At 35.6% G+C, this 24,189-nt stretch overlaps 1 protein-coding gene across 1 annotated transcript; it reads right to left on the bottom strand.

The window, feature by feature from the left end:
* Positions 1-13,553: 13,553 nt before the first annotated feature.
* LOC120212266 lies at positions 13,554-15,726 on the bottom strand. The gene is made up of 2 exons (XM_039210633.1): positions 15,054-15,726; positions 13,554-14,419 (listed from the first exon to the last, which is right to left on the bottom strand). The coding sequence occupies exons 1-2, from the start codon at positions 15,161-15,163 to the stop codon at positions 14,107-14,109; spliced, it is 423 nt and encodes a 140-aa protein (XP_039066564.1). The 5' UTR covers positions 15,164-15,726; the 3' UTR covers positions 13,554-14,106.
* Positions 15,727-24,189: the final 8,463 nt, after the last annotated feature.

Below are 24,189 nucleotides of genomic sequence, written 5' to 3'. Positions count from 1 at the left end.
TTCATGCAACACAAAATACTTAACAACATATAACAATGCATATACTACTATGTAACAATGCAAACAAAAACAAAATGACATGTGTCATAACCATTTTTTTTATAAAACAATTAAATATTATTTTTAAAAACAATTATGACTTTAATTTGGAAAAATGGGTGATTTTGCATTGATTTGAATAAAATTAAAAAGAGTCGCCATCAACCTTTGGATTAGGTAGGTCGAATACCTAAAAACGTCTTTTAAAACAATTTTAAGAAAAATCATTTTTTAAGACAAGATTCGGTCTGCGTTACCAAAGATTCATTTAAATGGATTCGGGAGTCGGTTACGTGCAGGGAAGGGTAAACACCCCCACAACGCCCAAAATTGGTACTGTGTCGCTTACACATCATTGTAAATGGTGGAAATTATAAATCAAATATAAAGTTAAAATATGATCTATTTATCGAACGTTGATTAATTTGCTTCGAATTAAATAATTAGAGAAAATTCTTTAACTCGAAAAGAAATCTCGAAATTAGCAATCCTCCATCGGGAAAGCTAACTCGACTATTTCTCATCCATAAAGAATATTTCTCTCTTGATAAAATGTGAATCGAATATAAATAAAATTGACGTTTGCATACAACAAAATAAATTGATCAACTAAAATGTGAATTGAATACAAATGCAAATTTTGAAATTGACATTTACATAAAATAAAATAAATTACTATTTAAAATAACACACATTGCATCATTTGCACAAATTAATTAGTGAAATATACTCGATTTGTTGCAAATTCCTATATCGTTAAAATGCCGTATCGGATCGCACCACTTCGACCAAGTGATACTTTCCACGCTCATTCTACGCATACGTGTTCTTAAAAGTATTTGGATAATATTTAAATAAAGAAAAATGGAAATAAATAGAAATAAAAATATGTGAAATAAATATTTACAACAAATAGAATTAAGCATGCTTAATTACATTACAAATAAATACATAACATGAAAAATGTACATACATAGGGGATTAAAAGAATGTTACAACCCAAATATAATGGTCAAAAAGTAAATTTAATAATTACAATGACTAACATGGTAATAACAATTAAAGGGCTAAAACAGAAAAATAGAAAATTAAAAGACTAAAATGGCAAAAACAGAAACGTAGGGACTAAAATAGTAATTAAACCGAATGCAAACTAGTGACTAAAATGAACAGATTTACAAATCGTAGGGTCAAATTTGAACATCAGCCAAAACATACAACATATAAAAATCAATGACTAAAATGAAACTAATACAAACATAGTGGCCAAAGTAAAATATGAGTACAATAATATAACATGGGTTAAAATGTAAACATGCAAACATGGCAAACCATAACGCAAATAAAATAAAATAACTAAGCTTTATAGACAAGTGACTAAACTGTGTAAATTGAAACTACAATATCAGAAACATAAAATAAAGAAACTAGATTAATCAATGGCTACAATAAAACAGAACAAAATCAGTGGTCAATTTTAGAATAAACAGAAACTTAAAGATTCAAACAATAATTATACCAAATACCAAACAGTGGCTAAAATATAAGAAACATAAATATCATGGCCAAATTCGAACATCCACAAAAATACACAACACACGAAATTAGTGACTAAAATGAGACTATTACAAACATTGGAACCAAAATCAAATATCCACAAAAATGACATAACATACATTAATAGGACTAAAATAAAATATTGATAAATGTGATGGCCAGATTCGAATAACACAAAGATTATAAAATACATTGAATCAGTGATCAAATTGAAATATTTGAAAATATTAAAACCAGAATCAAATATAGACAAAATGCCATAAAGCACGGATAGTGACCAATATGTAATCAGTGAAAAGATGAAAGCCCAAAGTCAAATAAAATGAAACTTCATTCAATGGTTAAATCGCACGGTTACAAAGAATCAGGGACTAAAAGCGCGGTTTACCCCTTTCATGCTAAAACACGCATACCCTGAACCCTAAACGGCGTCGTTTTGGTTCAACCATATATTTATTTTTTTAAGGCTAAAACGGGCTAAACTTCTCATTTTCTCAGCTAGAGAAACAGAGGGAGGAGAGAGGGATCTTAAAACTCTCTCAACTCCCTCATCGGGGAGAAGAAAAGTCTCCGCCGCCGGCGATGCCTCACGGCGGTGCGCGGCGGCCCACGGTGGCCGGAACGGGCCAAAGACCCTCAAATCATCCTCTCATCTCCCTCCACCTAGATCCCTAATTAGTTTAGTCTAAAGCAACCCCAACTCCTCAAATCTAAAGTTTACCTTTCAAAACAAAAGGAACCAGTGACCTTTGGGATGCTCCTCCGAACAAGGTATGATTCTCTTCTTCTCTCTTTGCTTGTGGTTCTTTTCGGTTGTTTGGTTTGACTGAAAAATGTGCTTTCGTTTTTTTTCGATTTTATTTCTCTCCCTTTTTTATGGTTCCTCTCGTTTTTTTTTTAAACCCCCCCATCGTTTTTCTGTTTTTTCTCTTTTTTTTTTCTTGAAACCCGAATGCCCCCTCACTTTGGTTCTATATCTTTCTTTTATCCTCTGCCTCTGATTGCTGATGGTTGTCCTTGCATGTTTTATATGATTTTCTTACTGCCATCGAGAAAGAAATAGGGTATGAATACCCTATTTCGGCTAGATTGATAACCCCCGATTGCCTCGGGATTTCTAGTCCTTGTTTTGATTTTTGATTAATTTTTTTACTGTTGAGAGCTTTTGGTCACTGTTTGGTGCAGGTTTGAGAACGGCGGTGGCTTGGGATCGTCGGCGGCAGCTCACTCGGCTCGGGAGTGACTGGTGAAGACCACGCAAGGCTGGGGAAGCCAAATAGCCAGAGGCGGCTGGCTGGCTGGCTGATGAGTTAGGGTTAAAAACCCTAATTACTTGGGCTCGTGTTTGGGCCTTGGTTGGGCCTTGGTTGGACCTTGTTGTATTGGGCTTTGGCCTGCAAAATATGTAAAATGTAATATTAATAATATAATAATAAATAATAATAATAATAAAATAACGATAAAAAACCCGGACAAAAACGGGTGTCTACAGCTGCCCCTCTTTGCACATTCTTGTGTTAACAAGAATAGGGCAAAGATGATAAGACAACACGTTTTTGTCTGGTTCTTTTCCATTCTTAAACTTAGCAATTGGATAATGTTGGTTGTTGGGGACGACACTGCTCATACGTGATGAAGAGTTCGGGTCGTCTAAGGGTGACATGGTTCCTACGTGATGAAGACATCTGGTCGAAGGATGACACTACTCATACATGATGAAGAGTTCTTGGCCATCTTAAGGTGATAACACGGTTCCTACGTGATGAGGACGGCTGGTTATCTATGGTTGACACGGCTCCTACGTGATGAGGAGATCTGATCTGGGGAATGACACGGCTCATACGTGATGAAGAGTTCTGGCCATCTAAAGGTGATAACACGGTTCCTACGTGATGAGGACGGCTGGTTATCTATGGTTGACACGGCTCCTACGTGATGAGGAGATCTGGTCTGGGGATGACACGGCTCATACGTGATGAAGAGTTCTGGCCATCTAAAGGTGATAACATGGTTCCTACGTGATGAGGACGGCTGGTTATCTCTAGGATAATGGTTTCAAAGGAGACCAACTCAAAGATGTGTTTCAATAGAAACAAACTCAAAGATTGGATTTTGATAAAAATTGTCTCAAGGGAGACGAAATTCGTTTCAAAAGAAACGATCTCAAAGATATTTGCTTTATTTCAAGTGAAATAAACTCAAAGATAAGTTTTTCCAAAGCAACTGTCTTGAAAGAGACAAAATTCGTTTCAAAGGAAACAACCCAAAGACGGCGTTTAAAGGGAATTGTCTCAACCGAGACAAAATTTGTTTTTTTTTTTTTTTTTTTTTTTTTTTTTTTAAGGGAAACGTTCTCAAAGATCGGTGTTTCATGAGAAATTGGCTCAAATGAGACAAAATTCATTTCAAGAGAAACGATCTCAAAGATGTTTATTTTGTTTCAAGGGAAACCGATTCAAAGATGGTGAATTTTGTTTCCAAAGAAATAAAATCAAAGATTTTTCTCAAAGACTGTCTCGAGAGACACAAATTTTGTTTCCAAAGAAAGAGATTCAATGATTTTTTTATTTTTTTATTTTTTTGAAAAGACCTTGTCATAAGAGACAAAACTTTTTTTTGCAGAAAATGGTATCTTAGTGAGACGAAATTTTGTTTCCAAAGAAATAGACTCAAAGATTTTTCTTCAAAACAAATTGTTTTAAGGGATAAAACATTGTTTCCAGAGAAACAAGCTCAAAGATGATCTTGTTTTAAGAGAAATGCTTCAATAGAAAATGTTTCAAGTGAAACGACTCAAAAATGGTTTTATTTCAAGTGAAACAAACTCAAAGATTTTGTATTTCTAGAGAAACTGCCTCAAGAGAGTCAAAATTTGTTTTAATAAAAACAATCTCAAAGGTGGGTAATTTTAAAAGAAATTGTCTAAACGATCTCAAATATGGGTATTTTCAAAGAAGTTGTCTCGAGAGACAAAATTTGTTTCAAAGGAAACAAACTCAAAGATTTTTTCCAAAAGAAATTGTCTTTAAGAGATAAAATTTTGTTTCAAAAGAAACAGACTCAAAGATGGATCCCATCTTAAGTGAGACCAAATTTGTTTCAAATGAAACAATCTCAAAAGTTAGTTTTTTCATTAGAAACCGTCTCAAGAGAGACAACATTTGTTTTTAAAGAAATTGACTCAAAGATGATTTTGTTAAGAGAAACAAACTCAAAGATTTTCAAAATGAACATATTCAAAGATTTACTTCAAGAGAAACGGTCTCAAGAGATACAAAATTCAATTTAAGAGAAACAGATTCAAAGATTTTTGTCTCAAAAGAAATTATCTTAAGAGAGACAAAATTTTGTTTCAAAAGAAACAAACTCAAAGATTTTTTTTTTTTTTTTCAAAAGAAACTATCTTAAGAGAGAAAGAATTTTGTTTCCAAAGAAACAAACTCAAAGATTTTTTTCGCAAAATTGTCTCAAGAGATACAAAACTTTGTTTCAGACTCAAAGATTTTTCACGAAATTGTCTCAAGAGAGACAAAACTTTGTTTCAAAATAAATAGACTCAAAGTTTTTTCAAAGAAACGACTCAAAGATATTTATTCAAAAGGAACCAACTCCAAGATTTTTATTCAAAAGGAACAAACTCAAAGATTTTTTCAAGAGAAACTGTCTCAAGAGACAAAAATCGTTTTAAAAGATTCAAATATTGTCGATTTTGTTTATATGGAAATAATCTCAAGGGTGTTTTCAAAAGTGTTTATTTTGTTTCAAATGAAACAATTTCAGGATTTGTTAAAAGGGAAAACTGTCTCGTGCGAGACCAATCAGCTTTGAAAATCTCAAGTGATATTAATTTTGCTTTAAGTACCACAACCTTGAAATTTGTATTATGAGAGAAAATGATGTCTCAAGCGAGACGAAATTTGCTTTAAGATATAGTCTCAAATGAGACAAAATTTGTTTTTAGAGAAGTTGTCTCAAGCGAGACAAAGTTTGTTTTTGAGAAAACGATCTCAAGTGAGATCAACTTTGTTTAATGTGAAACAAATCCGAAATTTGGATCTCAAAGGGAAAAGGTCTCAAGCGAGACAAAATTTGTTTTGAAAGAAACAACAATCTAAGGTGAGATTAATTTTGTTTTTAGTGAATCAAATTCAAAATTTGTATCTCAAAGGAAAAATGTCTCAAGCGAAACACAATTTGTTTTAAAATTCTCAAAATTTGGGGAAAAGTGTCTCAAGCGAGACGAAATTTGTTTTAAAGAGAAAGTTGTCTCAAGCGAGACAAAATAAAATTTGTTTTTAAGAAAACTATCTCAAGTGAGACGACACTTTATTTTTTAAAAGAAAATAATCTCAATAGCTCAGAGTTTATCTATTGATTCCTGCATGTTGAGGAAACATCTTCAGAAAATCTGATTGTTGACTTCAGGAAGCCAAATATGTGGATTGCATTGTTCTTTCAGGTTGAAAACACCTGGTTATTTCCGAGCTCTAATTTCCTGAAAAGATCAGAATGATGCAATTTTGACTAACTATTTTGGAAGTTATGATAGATGTCAAGATGAAATTTATTTGATCTTCTTTTATTGAATTTGTCCTCAAGTGAGGAGAAAAATGTCTTTAATACACATGATGATAAATGTTTGATGCAAATTTTATGTATCATGGATGTATGTGTATGTATGTATATACTTTTCTCGATCTAGAAGGAGAATGATCGCGAGAGCAGTCTATCATTGATTCAACTTGTCCGTATTTCCACCATGGTGTACTCTTGCAAACCTTGACCTGAGACCATTTGTTTGTCCCATCAAATTTTGTCCAAAAATTAACTTTCTCTTGCCCCAGCTTCGATTCTGAGCTTCGGTGAGATATCTGTTGAATTCTAAGATATGCCTCCAGAGATTATCTTGTTTGAAAATGTTTTTCTTCTTCTTTTATTTTCAAAAGTATGAAAATATCAATTAAAATAATTTTGAAAAATGTTTAATGAAAATATTGCCCCTTTCAAGGTTTCACAATTGACAAATCATAAAACAAGAGTTCATTGGATATCAAAGAATTAATTACACTTTTAATCCTTCAATAAATTATAGCTATTTGACAAGTGTCAAGATCAACGCTATCTTTGAGAGATGGTTAAGTAAGAGAGGATAAAAAAGTCTCAAGTGGTTATCTTTGATCAAAAGTATAGTGTTCTCATTTATTTGATGTTTTCTGATCTGATGGAGTAGCTTCTATACTCAGTTATTGGAAGTGTTCTCTGACTCCCAACTCTCATGTTCTCATTCATGTAGTGTGATGCCTCATCAAGGGATTTGAGCAATTGTCTCCTATGTAATAATCTTCATATTCGAGCCGCCCTTTCAGGTTTTCAACTCGAATCCTCCTTTGGTTTCAAGACGTTACTCAGAATTTTACGTCTTTAACCCCCCTGTGTTATTTTTCTCTATCATGCATTAAAGATTTTAGAAAATCTTTATAAGTAAAATATTAATCCTGATAGGCGGGATGAAATATGAGGATAGTCTCTTCCGCTTAGAAATCCATGTATGATTAGAAGGGACTTGTAAGGCACGTAATGTAGGTCATGGTTCAGGGTTATGAAAGAAAGGGATAAAAGGCCCAAACATGTGTTTTAAGGGTATTTGAACCAAGGATCAATTAACTCTGATGCCTTCGATCTTGTTTTGCTCAATTTGAATCTACTCGCATGTCCTTCTCTTGATGTTTTATGATCTTCGAGTCAAGTGATTCTAGAGTGATTGTGTTTGATTAATCTCACGGTTTGAAACTCAATGCGTCATTTAAGTCAGGAGACTCTTTGTCTGTGTTCTTTGTCCTCTTTTGTTCTTTGCTTTTTCTTTGATTTTTGCTTTGATTTTTCTCTTTTCTCTTTGTTTTTTTCTTTGCTTATTTCTTTTTCATTGGATCTTCGCACTTGGCATTTGGTTCACCTTTCGGTATCTCATTTGGATCAATTTTCTTCACTCAGATTTCCTTCATATTGCCCCCCAGTGTGGAGGGTGATCCTTGGTTAGGGTTGAATCAAAAGAAAATATCATTCAGGCTCAAAGGGGACACAAGGGATACATTTTCTCCTTTTGTGAAGGGATAAAGAAAGAAAGCCGTTCATCATCTCATACACAGAAGTCCTTGCAGAAGAGGTATCCCTAGGGGGATGGATTTTCAGGATTAATTTTTTATTTAAATGAAAATAGTAATTAATGCATGATAGAATTATTTTGAATGAATTGTATTTTTTTCTCTTCGCTTCTTGCTCTCAACATGTCTCAATTGCTCATGCTTGTCTTCAGAAAATTGATACGAGATGCCCCACACTGTGTCTTCTTTGTAGGAAGGTTTATGTTCAATTGAACATCTTGTACTCAATGTCTGTAGGTTTTATTGGTAGAAAATGTTGGTTTTACATCTAAGAAGACGATGATGACTTTATTGGCTCAAAGAAAGGTATGGGTATAACTTTTGTGTCTCAAAAATAAATACAGTGTTTCAAAGTGGAAAAAATGTTTCAAGGTCTCAAAGAGAGGGAATGTTTCAAGGTCGAAAAGAATATTTCAAGGTCTCAAAGAGATAGAATGTCAAAAATTGGTTATTTGGTAGTGACCAGGAATTATTTCGGGTAAAAAAATCGAGAGATTTTATTTTGGGTTTAGACAGAATAAGAAAGGGTCTAATCTTGCCATATGTCAAAAATCTCAAATTCTTGAAGAATTAAAAGGATTCCTAACTCATTTGATATTCAAAGAACTAAAGATTAAAATTTGTTCAATTATTTAACCTTAGAAGGTAGCATCATTTCAGTCATCAAAGCTTAAAAATATTTAAGCAAATATTGAAAAAAGAACAAAAACGAGTTCAAACAAAACAATCTCTATGGATGCAAGTGGTTGATGCAATGACTTCTCTGGCTTAGTATTAGGATACCCCTGAATAAATCATATTATGGATTTTGTGCTTTAGTGTCTTGCAGTTCTCAGTGGAATGTCTGGAGCTTCTTAGATGGAAATTGTGCAATGGATCAACATCGTAGACCTCAGGGAACGATGACTCTTTTCTCGAACCATCCTGGAAGACTCAATCGAACAAGCTTCTATCGTGTTGATTTCAGCTTCTTGCTTATATTCTCAATATGGTCACGTGATCAGGATCACTTCCACTGACTTCTCCACAAATTGATCCCATGTTTTTATGAATGATGCATATGAAAAAGCTTAAAAATAAAATACATATGCATAAAATGCAAGGATGCAAATGAAGATGCAAAAATGTTGATCCCAACGATGAATATCGTAGAATAATTTTCACCAGAAATAAAAACCTTCACATTACAAAACAATCCACTTCACAGACATGCCTTCGCTTAGATGGTGAGCCTGGAATGGATCACTGCTTCATATCGGATCTTCGTCCTCAATAATGATGCCCCTCAAGCGCTCTGTAAACAAACTCTTTTAATGCCTCGGCGATGCTGAAGTCAGTGCATCACTCTTCGATGAATAACGTCGGAACGATCGTAAATAAATCTACTGCTGGATTAATCCCCAGACTTCAGTCTTAAATGTTGCACGATCTTCGAGCTCACTGCTTTGTCTCGGATCTTTGTATTTGGAACTGATGCCCCTAAAGCATTCTGTAACCTAACTCTGTTAATACCCCAGTGGTGCGGAAGTCAGTGTGCCGCTCCTTGATAAATAGCGATGAAACGATCGTAGATAAAAATCGACTGCTGGATCACTCATCGGATCAGTGGCTCATCATATCAGTCTCGAATGATGCACAATCTTCGAGAAAATCTCATTCTTGTACTCTGGACTTCTTTTTAGCCCTCGATGCATGTCTGTGTATGCGATCGCTTGATTGAAAACTTTTATCTCTTCTTGTGAAAATTTTCTCTCGAATATCCCCTTACGGATCAACACTTTTGCATTATGATGATGCAATGCAATGCAATGCAAATGACAAAATGACACGAACAAAAGAGAAGAAATAAGTTAGTATACACAAACAAAAGAGAAAAATAAGTTAGTACATGTAAAATAATTGATACAAATAAAAATGTAATTCAGAGATGGATATAACACCTACCCCGTCATGATATCTACCCAAACATGCTTTCAATTAAATAACAATCCTACCCGGACATGCTATCTACCCAAAATGATCTATTTTCAAGAAATTGGTTCTAACCGCATGGTATCTAGTTCGCATGCTTTATTCGGAAAAAAAATATTCTACAAATTTAAAAGGTTAAGGTTTAGAGTCGTTCTTCCTTCGTGTACACCTATTTTGGGTACCTACTGACGGACAAAGGTTCAGTATGATTATACCTAGGGTGATCGTTCGACGGTTCATTATATGCTTGGTTTTGGCTCTAACGGGGAAAAGGGTACTCGAATTGTCCTTGATGTCGGTGCCCCCTTGGGCTGCCAGACCCTCGATCCTCACCCATTACAGGTTTCAAACGGAACGAGTTCAATTCGAGGGGATTCACTGTCTTATACCCGTACGAGGAATAAATCCCTACGAAGGTATAAGGTATGTATCCCATGGGTTATTTGCTAAAACTCATACGAAGAATAAATTCTTACGAGAGTAAAGCATTCACCCCAACTAATTTGGATCGAAGCTCGTGTCTAGAGCTTATGTTATGTCAATGCGAGTGATGTGTGTGAGGAGGAACATACCTACCTTTGACCCAAAATGAAAAGAAAAAAACTCGACAAAAACTTGGACAGAGCTGAAAGCAAAAAGATAAAATGTTAGTATGATAATTAAAAATGAAGCAATAAAAAACTTCAATAAATGGATCATAAATTAACTAAAGACTCGAACTCATAATTTCGACCATAACGACATTGTGTAAGCGACATACAGCTTGACTCTCTAAAAAAAATCCCCAGCGGAGTCGCCAAGCTGTCATAACCATTTTTTTTATAAAACAATTAAATATTATTTTTAAAAACAATTATGACTTTAATTTGGAAAAATGGGTGATTTTGCATTGATTTGAATAAAATTAAAAAGAGTCGCCATCAACCTTTGGATTAGGTAGGTCGAATACCTAAAAACGTCTTTTAAAACAATTTTAAGAAAAATCATTTTTTAAGACAAGATTCGGTCTGCGTTACCAAAGATTCATTTAAATGGATTCGGGAGTCGGTTACGTGCAGGGAAGGGTAAACACCCCCACAACGCCCAAAATTGGTACTGTGTCGCTTACACATCATTGTAAATGGTGGAAATTATAAATCAAATATAAAGTTAAAATATGATCTATTTATCGAACGTTGATTAATTTGCTTCGAATTAAATAATTAGAGAAAATTCTTTAACTCGAAAAGAAATCTCGAAATTAGCAATCCTCCATCGGGAAAGCTAACTCGACTATTTCTCATCCATAAAGAATATTTCTCTCTTGATAAAATGTGAATCGAATATAAATAAAATTGACGTTTGCATACAACAAAATAAATTGATCAACTAAAATGTGAATTGAATACAAATGCAAATTTTGAAATTGACATTTACATAAAATAAAATAAATTACTATTTAAAATAACACACATTGCATCATTTGCACAAATTAATTAGTGAAATATACTCGATTTGTTGCAAATTCCTATATCGTTAAAATGCCGTATCGGATCGCACCACTTCGACCAAGTGATACTTTCCACGCTCATTCTACGCATACGTGTTCTTAAAAGTATTTGGATAATATTTAAATAAAGAAAAATGGAAATAAATAGAAATAAAAATATGTGAAATAAATATTTACAACAAATAGAATTAAGCATGCTTAATTACATATGGTACAAATAAATACATAACATGAAAAATGTACATACATAGGGGATTAAAAGAATGTTACAACCCAAAATATAATGGTCAAAAAGTAAATATTTAATAATTACAATGACTAACATGGTAATAACAAATTAAAGGGCTAAAACAGAAAAATAGAAAATTAAAAGACTAAAATGGCAAAAACAGAAACGTAGGGACTAAAATAGTAATTAAACCGAATGCAAACTAGTGACTAAAATGAACAGATTTACAAATCGTAGGGTCAAATTTGAACATCAGCCAAAACATACAACATATAAAAATCAATGACTAAAATGAAACTAATACAAACATAGTGGCCAAAGTAAAATATGAGTACAATAATATAACATGGGTTAAAATGTAAACATGCAAACATGGCAAACCATAACGCAAATAAAATAAAATAACTAAGCTTTATAGACAAGTGACTAAACTGTGTAAATTGAAACTACAATATCAGAAACATAAAATAAAGAAACTAGATTAATCAATGGCTACAATAAAACAGAACAAAATCAGTGGTCAATTTTAGAATAAACAGAAACTTAAAGATTCAAACAATAATTATACCAAATACCAAACAGTGGCTAAAATATAAGAAACATAAATATCATGGCCAAATTCGAACATCCACAAAAATACACAACACACGAAATTAGTGACTAAAATGAGACTATTACAAACATTGGAACCAAAATCAAATATCCACAAAAATGACATAACATACATTAATAGGACTAAAATAAAATATTGATAAATGTGATGGCCAGATTCGAATAACACAAAGATTATAAAATACATTGAATCAGTGATCAAATTGAAATATTTGAAAATATTAAAACCAGAATCAAATATAGACAAAATGCCATAAAGCACGGATAGTGACCAATATGTAATCAGTGAAAAGATGAAAGCCCAAAGTCAAATAAAATGAAACTTCATTCAATGGTTAAATCGCACGGTTACAAAGAATCAGGGACTAAAAGCGCGGTTTACCCCTTTCATGCTAAAACACGCATACCCTGAACCCCTAAAACGGCGTCGTTTTGGTTCAACCATATATTTATTTTTTTAAGGCTAAAACGGGCTAAACTTCTCATTTTCTCAGCTAGAGAAACAGAGGGAGGAGAGAGGGATCTTAAAACTCTCTCAACTCCCTCATCGGGGAGAAGAAAAGTCTCCGCCGCCGGCGATGCCTCACGGCGGTGCGCGGCGGCCCACGGTGGCCGGAACGGGCCAAAGACCCTCAAAATCATCCTCTCATCTCCCTCCACCTAGATCCCTAATTAGTTTAGTCTAAAAGCAACCCCAACTCCTCAAATCTAAAGTTTACCTTTCAAAACAAAAGGAACCAGTGACCTTTGGGATGCTCCTCCGAACAAGGTATGATTCTCTTCTTCTCTCTTTGCTTGTGGTTCTTTTCGGTTGTTTGGTTTGACTGAAAAATGTGCTTTCGTTTTTTTTCGATTTTATTTCTCTCCCTTTTTTATGGTTCCTCTCGTTTTTTTTTTAAACCCCCCCATCGTTTTTCTGTTTTTTCTCTTTTTTTTTTCTTGAAACCCGAATGCCCCCTCACTTTGGTTCTATATCTTTCTTTTATCCTCTGCCTCTGATTGCTGATGGTTGTCCTTGCATGTTTTATATGATTTTCTTACTGCCATCGAGAAAGAAATAGGGTATGAATACCCTATTTCGGCTAGATTGATAACCCCCGATTGCCTCGGGATTTCTAGTCCTTGTTTTGATTTTTGATTAATTTTTTTACTGTTGAGAGCTTTTGGTCACTGTTTGGTGCAGGTTTGAGAACGGCGGTGGCTTGGGATCGTCGGCGGCAGCTCACTCGGCTCGGGAGTGACTGGTGAAGACCACGCAAGGCTGGGGAAGCCAAATAGCCAGAGGCGGCTGGCTGGCTGGCTGATGAGTTAGGGTTAAAAACCCTAATTACTTGGGCTCGTGTTTGGGCCTTGGTTGGGCCTTGGTTGGACCTTGTTGTATTGGGCTTTGGCCTGCAAAATATGTAAAATGTAATATTAATAATATAATAATAAATAATAATAATAATAAAATAACGATAAAAAACCCGGACAAAAACGGGTGTCTACAACATGCTTATATATGCACAACACCAATGGACAAAACACCCCCAAACTTAAGGTGTGCATTGCCCCAATGCATAAAAACGAAAAATAAAGAAAAGGAGAACAAAACTCCCCTAAGTCGGTTTCCTTGGGCCTTTTCTTGGACTGGAAGCAGTTGGGCGAACACATTTGGATGACACCTTCACCTTCATCGAGCTATTCCGTTTAACACCGATGGAAGTTGAAGTAGGTTTCACCATAGCAGCATCAGGGATTCTAAGAGGAACCTTCTTAGTTTGTTCGGGTGTGGAAGTGTCCAGGTTCTCCAATTGTCCCCTAGCGCTGCCCATAGCTTTCTCGGCTGAGCCCTTGGGCTGACTCGCGGTACCTTGCTAAATTTCCTCAACAATTTTACTATCAATTTTCGCGTAGTCAACATCTTTAGCAATTTTCGAAACAAAAGTATGTGTCAAAGTCCTGTTCACCAGATCAATATCGATGTCTCCAAGCTCGCTTACTGCCTCCATTTGCTTTATATCCTTAAGTACATTGCTGAGAAGTTAGACAATGTCCAACTCCTGTTGTTATGCTATTGCAACATCTTGAGCAGCAGTGTAAATGTTCAAGTCCAAAAGCTGCTTCGCAGTAGTATGCTCTTGGCTGGTTGTGACCTCTTTTTCTTTCTCTTGGCTGAGTGTCTCGTTGGTCTCCATAGGATCAAAATCATCAGAACCAACTGCAATGACATCTGTTGAAGCAGCCGAATCAACCTCATATTCCTCCTCCTCCTCCTTAGTTCCTTCTTCTTCCTCGACTTCATCATTTTTGGTCTCGGTTTCCATTGTGTCATCTCCAACATCAGTCTTGGTTGCTGGTACCTCCTCAACGCTATTGGAACTGTCAGTAGCATTTGACACATGCGGTTGAGCAAGATTAGCGAGAATACTTGTAGAAAATGCTGGAAAAATGAATTTCCCATCCTTGACCAAAGTTGTTGATATTTCTTTGGCACAACATCTCTGGCCTGAGTGTATTTCCAGTATTGCACATGCATTTGGGACTGAATTTAGATAGTATGGCTCAATATTGCCATTATGTTGTCCTACCGTCTTACTACAGATGCCATAGCATTTGGCAGATTGAAGGATTGATTCAAAGGTTGTGGTTCATATGGCTGCCCAGCAGCAGGTTCTGGCTCACTGGTTTTGGGTATTAAAGATTTTGGCTCGAGTATCTCCTTTAGCAATGTTCGCTTAATAGCAACAATAGTGATAGTACTCCTATTCTTTAAAACCTAATCATAAGGAAATCGAACCACTTGTGCTTTGTGGCACAGTATAGTGATGAGGGACGTGAAATATAAATAACCAGTAGCCTTTTGGGTAAATGCAAACAGTTCATCAGAGATGATTTTACCAACATCAATACATCTACACAGCAAAATAGAATGTAACAGAAAAATTCTATCTCTAGTAATGGTTGAAGAATGCATAGTAGGCATTAAACGAGTTCGAAGGAAAATGAACCATACCTGAGCCTCTTGATTAAGGTCCAACCGACGCATGGTGTAGCCACCGGAAGAAGATTTGATCCAAGTCTTACCTGGTAGGCACACATCCCTTGCAACTTGTTCCAAAGCATCGGTTGTGAGGTTGTTGACGAATTCGATGTGCTCACAAACACCTTCTTCAAGCCCGAGTAGGCTGTTAATCGGTGCAGCCCACCAATGAACCAATTTCTCCCGAAAAAAAACTAAAGGCTTCTCTTCATGAACGAGATTACTGTAGAACTCCCAAACCCAGTGATGATTAATTTTGCCTGCGTGGGCACAGAAAGTCTCTCATTTCAGCTTTGCAATCGTATCAGTCACATATGCAAAAGGTTTCAAGTCATCAGCAAAGGACAAATCGAAGCCTTGTTCGTTGCAAAACTCCCGATCAGTAAAGTTCTCATTCTAACGCCTCTGCTGCTCAGCTTCCATAAATTGTATGGGCTCAGTGGAAGCCATTGGTTTCCACGGCGAGTTCGGCAGCAGAGAGGTCAGGTTACGACTAGAACTCTTGACAACAACCTTCTTTTTTAGAGCCATGGCTGAGGAAATAAAATACTTAAAAGAAAATGGAAGGATGTAAGAAAAAGGAAGAGTCTTGGAAGAAAAATGAAGGGTCTTTTAAAACCAATGAGAAACGACTGAAGGAAGAAGATGAAGGGTACCGTAAAATACAATAAGTGTGAGTTACTTTTGAGGTTGGCGGAATATTAAAGGGTGGCGTGTGAGAGTAGTAAAAGGGATGTTTTTAAAATTTAAATAAAATGATAAGGATTAATATAAAAATTGGATGGTTAAGATAAAATAAAGTGGATGGTGATATGCAAAGGATAAAATGGGTAACAACTCATACAAATTACTTTTTACCAAAAGTTACTCGCTTTATCTGGAAAATGTTGTAGCATCCAATGCAGAAATAAATATTGTAGAGACGGGTAATTGACATAATCATTCACAGGAAAAGTATTTTAGTAGGAAACTTCAACAGTATCCTGAATAAAAAGAAATAACATTAATTAAAATCAAATCAAAAATGAAAAATCTAACAAATTTCAAAATCGACTTAATTATAACAAAATAAATTAAAATGGAGGGAGATCTATTAATATGATGGAGGTGATATGAGGGTTTTGTTGTTGGAAATAATGCTTTAAACGCCACCCATTGACTTTAAATGTTCTTCGACTAAATTCTTTAAAAGCACTGCCCCATGAGGATAGACATTTACAACTTCAAAGGGTCCAGATCAGCGAGACTTGAGTTTGATCGGGAAAAGCTTTAGACAGTAGTTGAATAACAATATTTGTTGTCCAACATGAAACTACTTTGGCAAGATATATAGGTCATGTCATTTCTTACTCTTGTCCTTATAGATTTGAGCACTCTCATAAGCATTGTTGCATAGCTCATCAAGTTCATTGATCTCTAGCATTCTTTCTTCACCAGCAACATTGAGATCAAAGTTCAGTTTCTTTAATGCCCACATGGCTTTGTGCTCCAGCTCTACAAGTAAGTGACAAGCTTTGCCATAGATAAGGCAATAAAGAGACATACTCAAAGGAGTTTTGAAAACTGTCCTATGAGCCCAAAGAGCTTCTTCAAGTCATAAAGACCAATCTTTTCTTAAAGGATTTACCACTTTTTCCAAGATTTGCTTGATCTCACGGTTGGAAATCTCAGTTTGACTATTTGTTTGAGGATGATATGTTGTAGCAATGCGAGCTTTGACTCCATAACGCTGCAGGGCATTAGCTACTTGTCGAACAATAAATTGGGAACCTTCATCACTAATGAATATGCTTGATGTTCCAAAGCGAGTAAAAATGTGTTTGTGGAGAAATCTAAGAACCGCTTTAGTATCACTTGAGGGTAATGCTACAACCTCAACCCACTTAGACACATAATCAATAGTAAAGAGGATGAAAGTGTTACCACAAGAAGATGAGTAAGGTCCCATGAAATCCAATCCCTAAACATCAAACAATTCTATCTCCAAAATAGGTTGCATTGCATTTCATTACGCCGAGAAATGCTACCTGTTTTTTGGTATCGATCATAATGTTGTACGAAAACATTAGCATCTTTGAACAACGATGGCCAATAGTAACCACGCTGGAGGACCTTCGCCGCTGTACGCATGCCACCAAAATGTCTACCATAAGTTGCATTATGGCAATGTTATAAAATGTTTTGCTGCTCACTTTCGGGAACACACCTCCTTAAAAGTTGGTCATTACATTGCTTGAAAAGTATGGTTCTTCCCAAAAATATGCTTTGACATCATGCATAAACTTCTTTCTACCTTGATAATTAAGATCTGGTGGTAAAATACCACTAACTAAATAATTCACAAAGTCCACGTACCAATGTAGAGCATCGATGACCAGCGATCTCTCATCGAGGAAAGCATCTGGTATTACAAGCGTTCTACCATCCTTGCTTCCAGATTCCGAGCGGGACAAGAGGTCAGCCACTTAATTTTTGGGTCCCCTTCTTATCTCGGACTTTGATGTCAAATTCTTGAAGTAGTAGCTGCCATTAATTCAATCTCGACTTAGTGTCATTCTTAGCAAATAAATGCTTTAGAGCTAAGTGGTCTGTGTAAACTATCACCTTAGTTCCAACCAAATAAGGTTGAAATTTGTCAAAAGCAAACACTACATCAAACAACTCTTTTTCATTAGCTTCACACATTAACTCAAAAGGTAAACTTTAATATGGTGCTACGATAATTAAGGCATTGACTAGCTTAGATTTAATGGCCTCAAATAATTCAAGGACTTCAGCATCCACCACGAACTTCTTATTTTGCTCCAGCAACGAGCACAAAGGTTTGACAATTTGGGAGAAATCTTTGATGACTCTACGATAAAAGCCCGCATGCCTTAGAAAACTCCTTACATTCCTCACATTTGAGGGAGAAGGTATCTTCTCAATAACTTCTACCTCTACTTCAATGACACATTGACAAATGTGATGCCCTAGCAGTATGCCTTCGGTTACCATGAAGTGAACTAAGTTAGTTTCTTCACATCTCTTCAAAACCGTGACCAAGTGAGCAACGCATTGCTCAAAATCTTGCCCAAAAACAGAGAATTGTCCATGAATTTTTCCAAGAAATATTCAATGATATCAGAGAATATTGCCATCATATAGTGCTGAAATGTTGATGGAGCATTGCACAAGTCGAACAATATTCTTCGGAATGCAAAAATTCCATAAAGACAAGCGAATGTTGTATTGCCTTGATCTTCAGGAGCTATAGCAATTTGATTATATCACCCATCAAGGAAACAGTAAAAAGTTTTCCCAGTAAGTCTGACTAGCAATTGGTCAATAAACGATAGTAGAAAATAATCATTCTTTGTAGCTTTATTCAGCTTGCAGTAGTCCATGTAAATTCTCCAGCCTGTAGTTGTGCATGTAGGCACTAACTTATTCTTCTCATTTGCTACTACGGTTATGCCCCTATTCTTGGGAACACATTGCACATGGCTCATCCAACTGCTATAAGAAATGAGGTATATGATCCCAACATTCAGCCATTTGATGACTTCTTTGTGAATAACTTCCTTCATGATTGGGTTTAACCTTCTTTTTTGTTCAATAGAACTGCTATTCAGATCCTCCAACAGAATCTTATGCATGCAAAAATACTGGACTAATCCCCTTGACATCAACGATGCTCCAAGGAATTACTTTCTTATGTTGCTTCAACACAACAATCAAGATGTCTGCTTGTGATGCTGTAAGCTTTGCTGCGACAATGATTGGAAAAGTATTATTTTCTCCAAGGAAGGCATATTTAAAATCCTCGGGCAAGGGTTTAAGATCAAGCTTAGGGGGTTCTTCTATGGACATCTTTAGTGATTGAATAGGTCGATCAGAAAATTCCAAGGACTTAAAGTGTTGCATAAAATTTCCTACCTCATTGTCTTTGATTTCTTCAATTGCTACAATATTTGCTGTAACGACTCCCATGGTATAGCTTTCATCCAAATGCTCCTACACATAAACATCAATAACATCAATACTATTGCATTCGACATTATCATCCATATAAGAAAATTGTTTCTAGACATTGAAAGTAATATATTCATCATTTAAACACAGAGTAAATTCTCCTTTTTCAACATCAATAAGAGCTCGCCCTGTAGAAAGGAAGGGTCTGCGAAGAATGATTAAAACGTCTTTGTTGGCTTCACAGTCTAGCATAATGAAGTCAGTGGGGAATATAAATTTATCCACTCGAGCCAGCATATTTTCCATAATTCCACTAGGATGCACAGTGGATCGATCGACAAGTTGCAAAGTCACAGTAGTTGGCCTTGCGTCTTCACTTCCAAACTTCTTAAAAAATAGAAAATGGCATAAGGTTAATGTTGAGACCTAAGTCATATAAGGCTTTACTTATAAACTGATCACCAATGCTACAAGGAATAGTGAAACTCCCTAGATACTTGAGTTTTGGTGGTAATTGACTCGTAACCAAGGTGCTATAGCCTTCGATAAGTGTAATAGTTTAGAACTCGCCTAGACTTCTCTTCTTGGATATTACTTTATGCATAAATTTGATGTAGTTTGGGGTTTTCTCCAAATTATCTATCAACGGGATGTTGATTGTTAATTGACAAAGTATATCAATGAACGCCTTAAATTGTTGATCCTCATTGGTTTTCTTGAATCTTTGCGGGAAAGGTGGTGAAGGTCTTAGATTTGGTTGATTCGGTGTTAGTTGTGGCATTACAAGTATGACAGGAGGTACTGCTTGAGGTGATGTTACTGGCATTTCCCTGAATTTCTACTTTATCTAGTGTCCTTTGCTGCAACATCTGGAATAAATGTTTCCTGTGCTACCTCATTGTCCTTGGTTTGTTGCTCATCACTCTTCTTCTTGTTTAAACAGTAGGTCTCCCAATATGGATTTCACTTCGAGTTGTGATGAACTTGCAATGCTCATTACAATGAGCCTTTCCATGAGGCTTAAGAACTTCGGTATCGCTGGGCAGCGTTCTTGGTTGCCTATTACTTAAAGCATTAGCCAATTGGCCAACTTGGTTCTCCAACACTCGTAATGATGCTGGCTAGCTTTGAATTACTGCTTCATTTCTTAAAATGTATTCTTTCATCAAAACTTCGAGAGAAGTTAGATTAGACAATTCATTAGCATTTTGCCCTTTGATAATTTTACCTTTGATGTGGTTACGCTTGTTGTTGATGATGTGGCATCATTGGCTGTTGATTGTAATGCTGCTGGTGGTTGTCAGAGATAGATTGAACAACATTAGGATTGGTACTGTTTTGGCTCTTCCAAGATAAATTGGGATGGTTTCTATAATTGGCATTGTATGAATTTCCATCATGATTGACATTATCTCACCTATTAAAATTTCTCCAAAAATAAATAGACTCGGGGTTTTGTGGACATTCTTCATTATTGTGTGCATCACCATAATAAACACAAGAGGGGTTAGAAATTTTTTTACTTCATACATGTCACCCGACCTTTGTAATTTCTTTACCATGTCAGTCAACGCTATGATTTGTGTTACCATTGAGTTCAAAGCATCAGTGTTTGTTGTTGCAGCATTACATCTATCGAACATGTTCCTCGTATTGGAGTATTGATAGTCGTTATTGGAAATCCTCTCCAATATATCATATGCTTCATTGTATGACTTGTCCAACAGTGCTTTATTTGTTGATGCATCGACCACCATGCAAGTGTGCATGATCAACCCATTATAAAACATCTCCATTTGAGTTCAATGGGGAAATCCATACATTAGGCACTTTCGAAATAACTTTTTCAAGAACTTCCAAGCTTTATATAAATTCTCATCTTCAAGTTGCTTGAAGGAGGTAAGGTCCTTCCTCAGCTTTGCATTCATATTGGGCGGATTGAAGCGTAGTAGGAATTTTTGTTCTAACTCATTCCAGGATGCTATAGCACCTCGGTGGCAGTGAATTGAGCCATGCTCTAGCTTTGTCACGTAGTGAATAAGATAACATCTTCAGCTTCAATGCTTCCCCAAGAACTCCTTGTTATACAAAAGAATCACACACCTCCATAAATGCTTTAGGGTGTGCTCTTGGATCTTCGGTAAATGAGCTGCTATATTGCCACATAGATTGCACATTTGAAACATCACCAGCTTCAACTCAAAGTTAGCAACTTGAATGGATGGTCACACAATTCCAAGGTGTAAGTCATCCAGCGTAGGGACAACATGCTCCTTAATAGGTCATTTGCGATAATCCATATTAAAGTACGATTATTGCTCAACTTCAATACCGTGTGTAATTTTTCCTTATTTAGCATATTGTAATGGTGGCAAGGCATTATGTGACCTTGTGCTTGATCACCCATATTTACTCAATTTTGGTTGCATTCTCTTCTACGACGATGGAAGGTTCTTTCGATGTAAGGATCTAGTGAAACAAGGTTATCACTATCGGGCACTATATAAAAAATAAAGTACCTACAAAAGAAAAAGAAACAAAGTTAGTAAATGAAAATAAAACTCCAATGTAAACAGTTGCTCACTGGAAACAGTGCCAAAAACTTGATACTATCATAATTGCTACAACATATATGCAAGTATACGTGATGATCGAGTAATAAAATGAAGGTTTTTTAGGCTTCAGATGTCGAACCCACAGAGAGCAAGAGTATACAAAAGAGTTACGTAGAAGAATAATGAAAATGTGATTGAAAGATTAAAGAAACAATTATCAACAAGTAATAAAACCAAAGGATAAAAGTCTTAGGAATTGTTACAACATTCAGGAGAGCAGAAAGTCAATTATCGAATGACCTAGGATCGAATTTGGTTGTTTATACTACACTCATGCAACAAATTCAAATTTCATATGTCTGGAAAAGATTAATGGCACTTAATTAATAGGAATCAACTTTCATTAACAAAAGTAATTAAATAATTAACTAAGCTAGAAATTGGTAGCATGATTCTCAACACGTATGATTGATTTTAATAAAAAACCAACTCTGATCAAAAGCAACATGAATCATTAACAATATTCATTTCCAAACATCCATCAATGTTCCATACATAACGACAACAATATTTCTAAAGTTATCTTTAAGTTTAACACCATAGGAAATATAGAATCAAAGCATAAGATAATATAAACAAGCACAACTACTAAGTTTGTTACTAACATTCGTCCAAGAAATGATAAAAAATTCCTAAACTAATGCTACTTCCCTATCTCAGCTGAAGCACAAAAGTTGAAGAGAGGTAATCCACTTTGACTACTGATGCTATTCAGCCTACTCATGTGTGTGTTGCAGATTTTCCTGGCGAGGAGTTTAAGCTACCATGGTGAGAGAAATATAGAGGGTTATTGAAAGAAGAAGGTGAAAATCTGATAATCAAATGAGTAAATGGATGCTCTATTTATAAGTAAAAGGTGACAAAGCCTCTCCAATGGGATTGCTCCACGTTTCAGGTGCTGATTAGAAGAATAACAGTTGTCCCAGCCAGTTGTCCTATTCTAGAACATTCTGCCAAGCAAATGGTGAATCATCACTTGCTGTAGCATTCGCTCCAATGCTGCATCATTTTGCATCTTATTCAATAGAAAAAAATAAATATCAGCCCAAGTTAACCAAATTCCTAATGGTGCAAAAATATATGCATATATGACTGATTTATTCCTAAAATGCTTTTAAACATGCTTAAATTCAAGCTAAACCTAGGTGCAAAGAATTAATATGATAACTCTTTTGGACAGTTATCAATGTTCACCATGTCCAAATGACTACAAATATATGTATCAACTTGCTAATATCTTATCACAATACTTGTAAATAGATAGTGTTTTATTCTTTGATAATTTAATATCATATAGATTGTTAGTTAAGATATACTGCGAATTTAGAACAAAATATTTACAAATCCCAAGCGAGCAAATGAATCTCCAAAGGGTTCGATGCTTCTAAGGGAGCTTTCCCTATAATTAATCTCCAAAGGGTTCAATGCTCCCAAGCGAGCTAGCCCACCAAATAATCTACAAACGATTCCATGCTCCAAAGCTAGTTTGCTCTCATATGAATCTCCAAAGGGTTCGACGCTCCCAATAGAGCTCCCCCTCCAAAAAAATTCCAAAGGGTTCGAATCTCCCAAGTAACTCACCCTATAATAAATGTCCAAAGGGTTTGACGCTCCCAAGCGAGCTCGCCCTCCAATGATTCTCCAAAGGGTTCGATACCCCCAAGGTAGCTTTACCTTCAATAAATCTCCAAAGGATTCGACTCTCCCAAGCGAGCTTGCTCTCTAAAAAATCTCCAAAGGATTCGATGCTCGCAAGAAAGTTCGTCTTCCAAAAAAATCTCCAAAGGAATCGACGTTCCCAAGTGAGCTTTCCCTCCAATAAGCCTGTAAAGAGTTCAATGCTTCCAAGCGAGCGACTTCAAGACATAGTCAATCCTAATACTTCCAATGGATCTATGGAAAGAAAGGTATTAAAGGTGACATTTAAGAAGCAAATTCCACAATGTTCATTTATCAGCGCAGTAATTTCAAGAAGAGTACTTAAAACTATTATCACTTCCAAGTAAGTATAATCTTCTCAATCGAAGTTTATTACTTTCTAAGTAGACAGGCTCAAATCATTGAAGTATAAGCTTTAACCATTCCCATGTGAATGCTTGCTAAACCCTACAAGTATGGTAACAGTTATAGAACCTGAGCATTCCTTAATTCACAAAAGCATACAAACACAATGACATATAAGTAAAATTTCACAAACTTGCTTGCTTAGAAGTATGAAAGAACGAGTATGAATACATAGATCACTTGTAAGGGAAACATAATTCCATTAAATAGATAAGTTCAAAGTACAAAATAGAAGAATCAAATAAAAAACAACAAATAAGATAAAAAAAACTATTCTTATTGATCACCCTGACTGCTGTTAACTTCATTTCCCCTTTACCGTACAATTCCCCTTAGCCTCAAAACAATCTGCTATGGATACAAGTATCATTGGTTCATCAATAGGAGCAACCACAACAGACTTCTAAGCAGAAACAAAATTAGCCCAAGATAGCCCATGAGAATTCCTTATCTCAAAATCCATAGCCTCTTCACGC

The sequence above is a fragment of the Hibiscus syriacus genome, unplaced genomic scaffold (genome assembly GCF_006381635.1).
Source record: "Hibiscus syriacus cultivar Baekdansim isolate YM2019G1 unplaced genomic scaffold, ASM638163v2 tig00110009_pilon, whole genome shotgun sequence".
Taxonomy (NCBI): domain Eukaryota; kingdom Viridiplantae; phylum Streptophyta; class Magnoliopsida; order Malvales; family Malvaceae; genus Hibiscus; species Hibiscus syriacus.
Note: the sequence above shows the minus strand (reverse complement) of the source record. Positions and strands in the feature narration are given on the sequence as shown.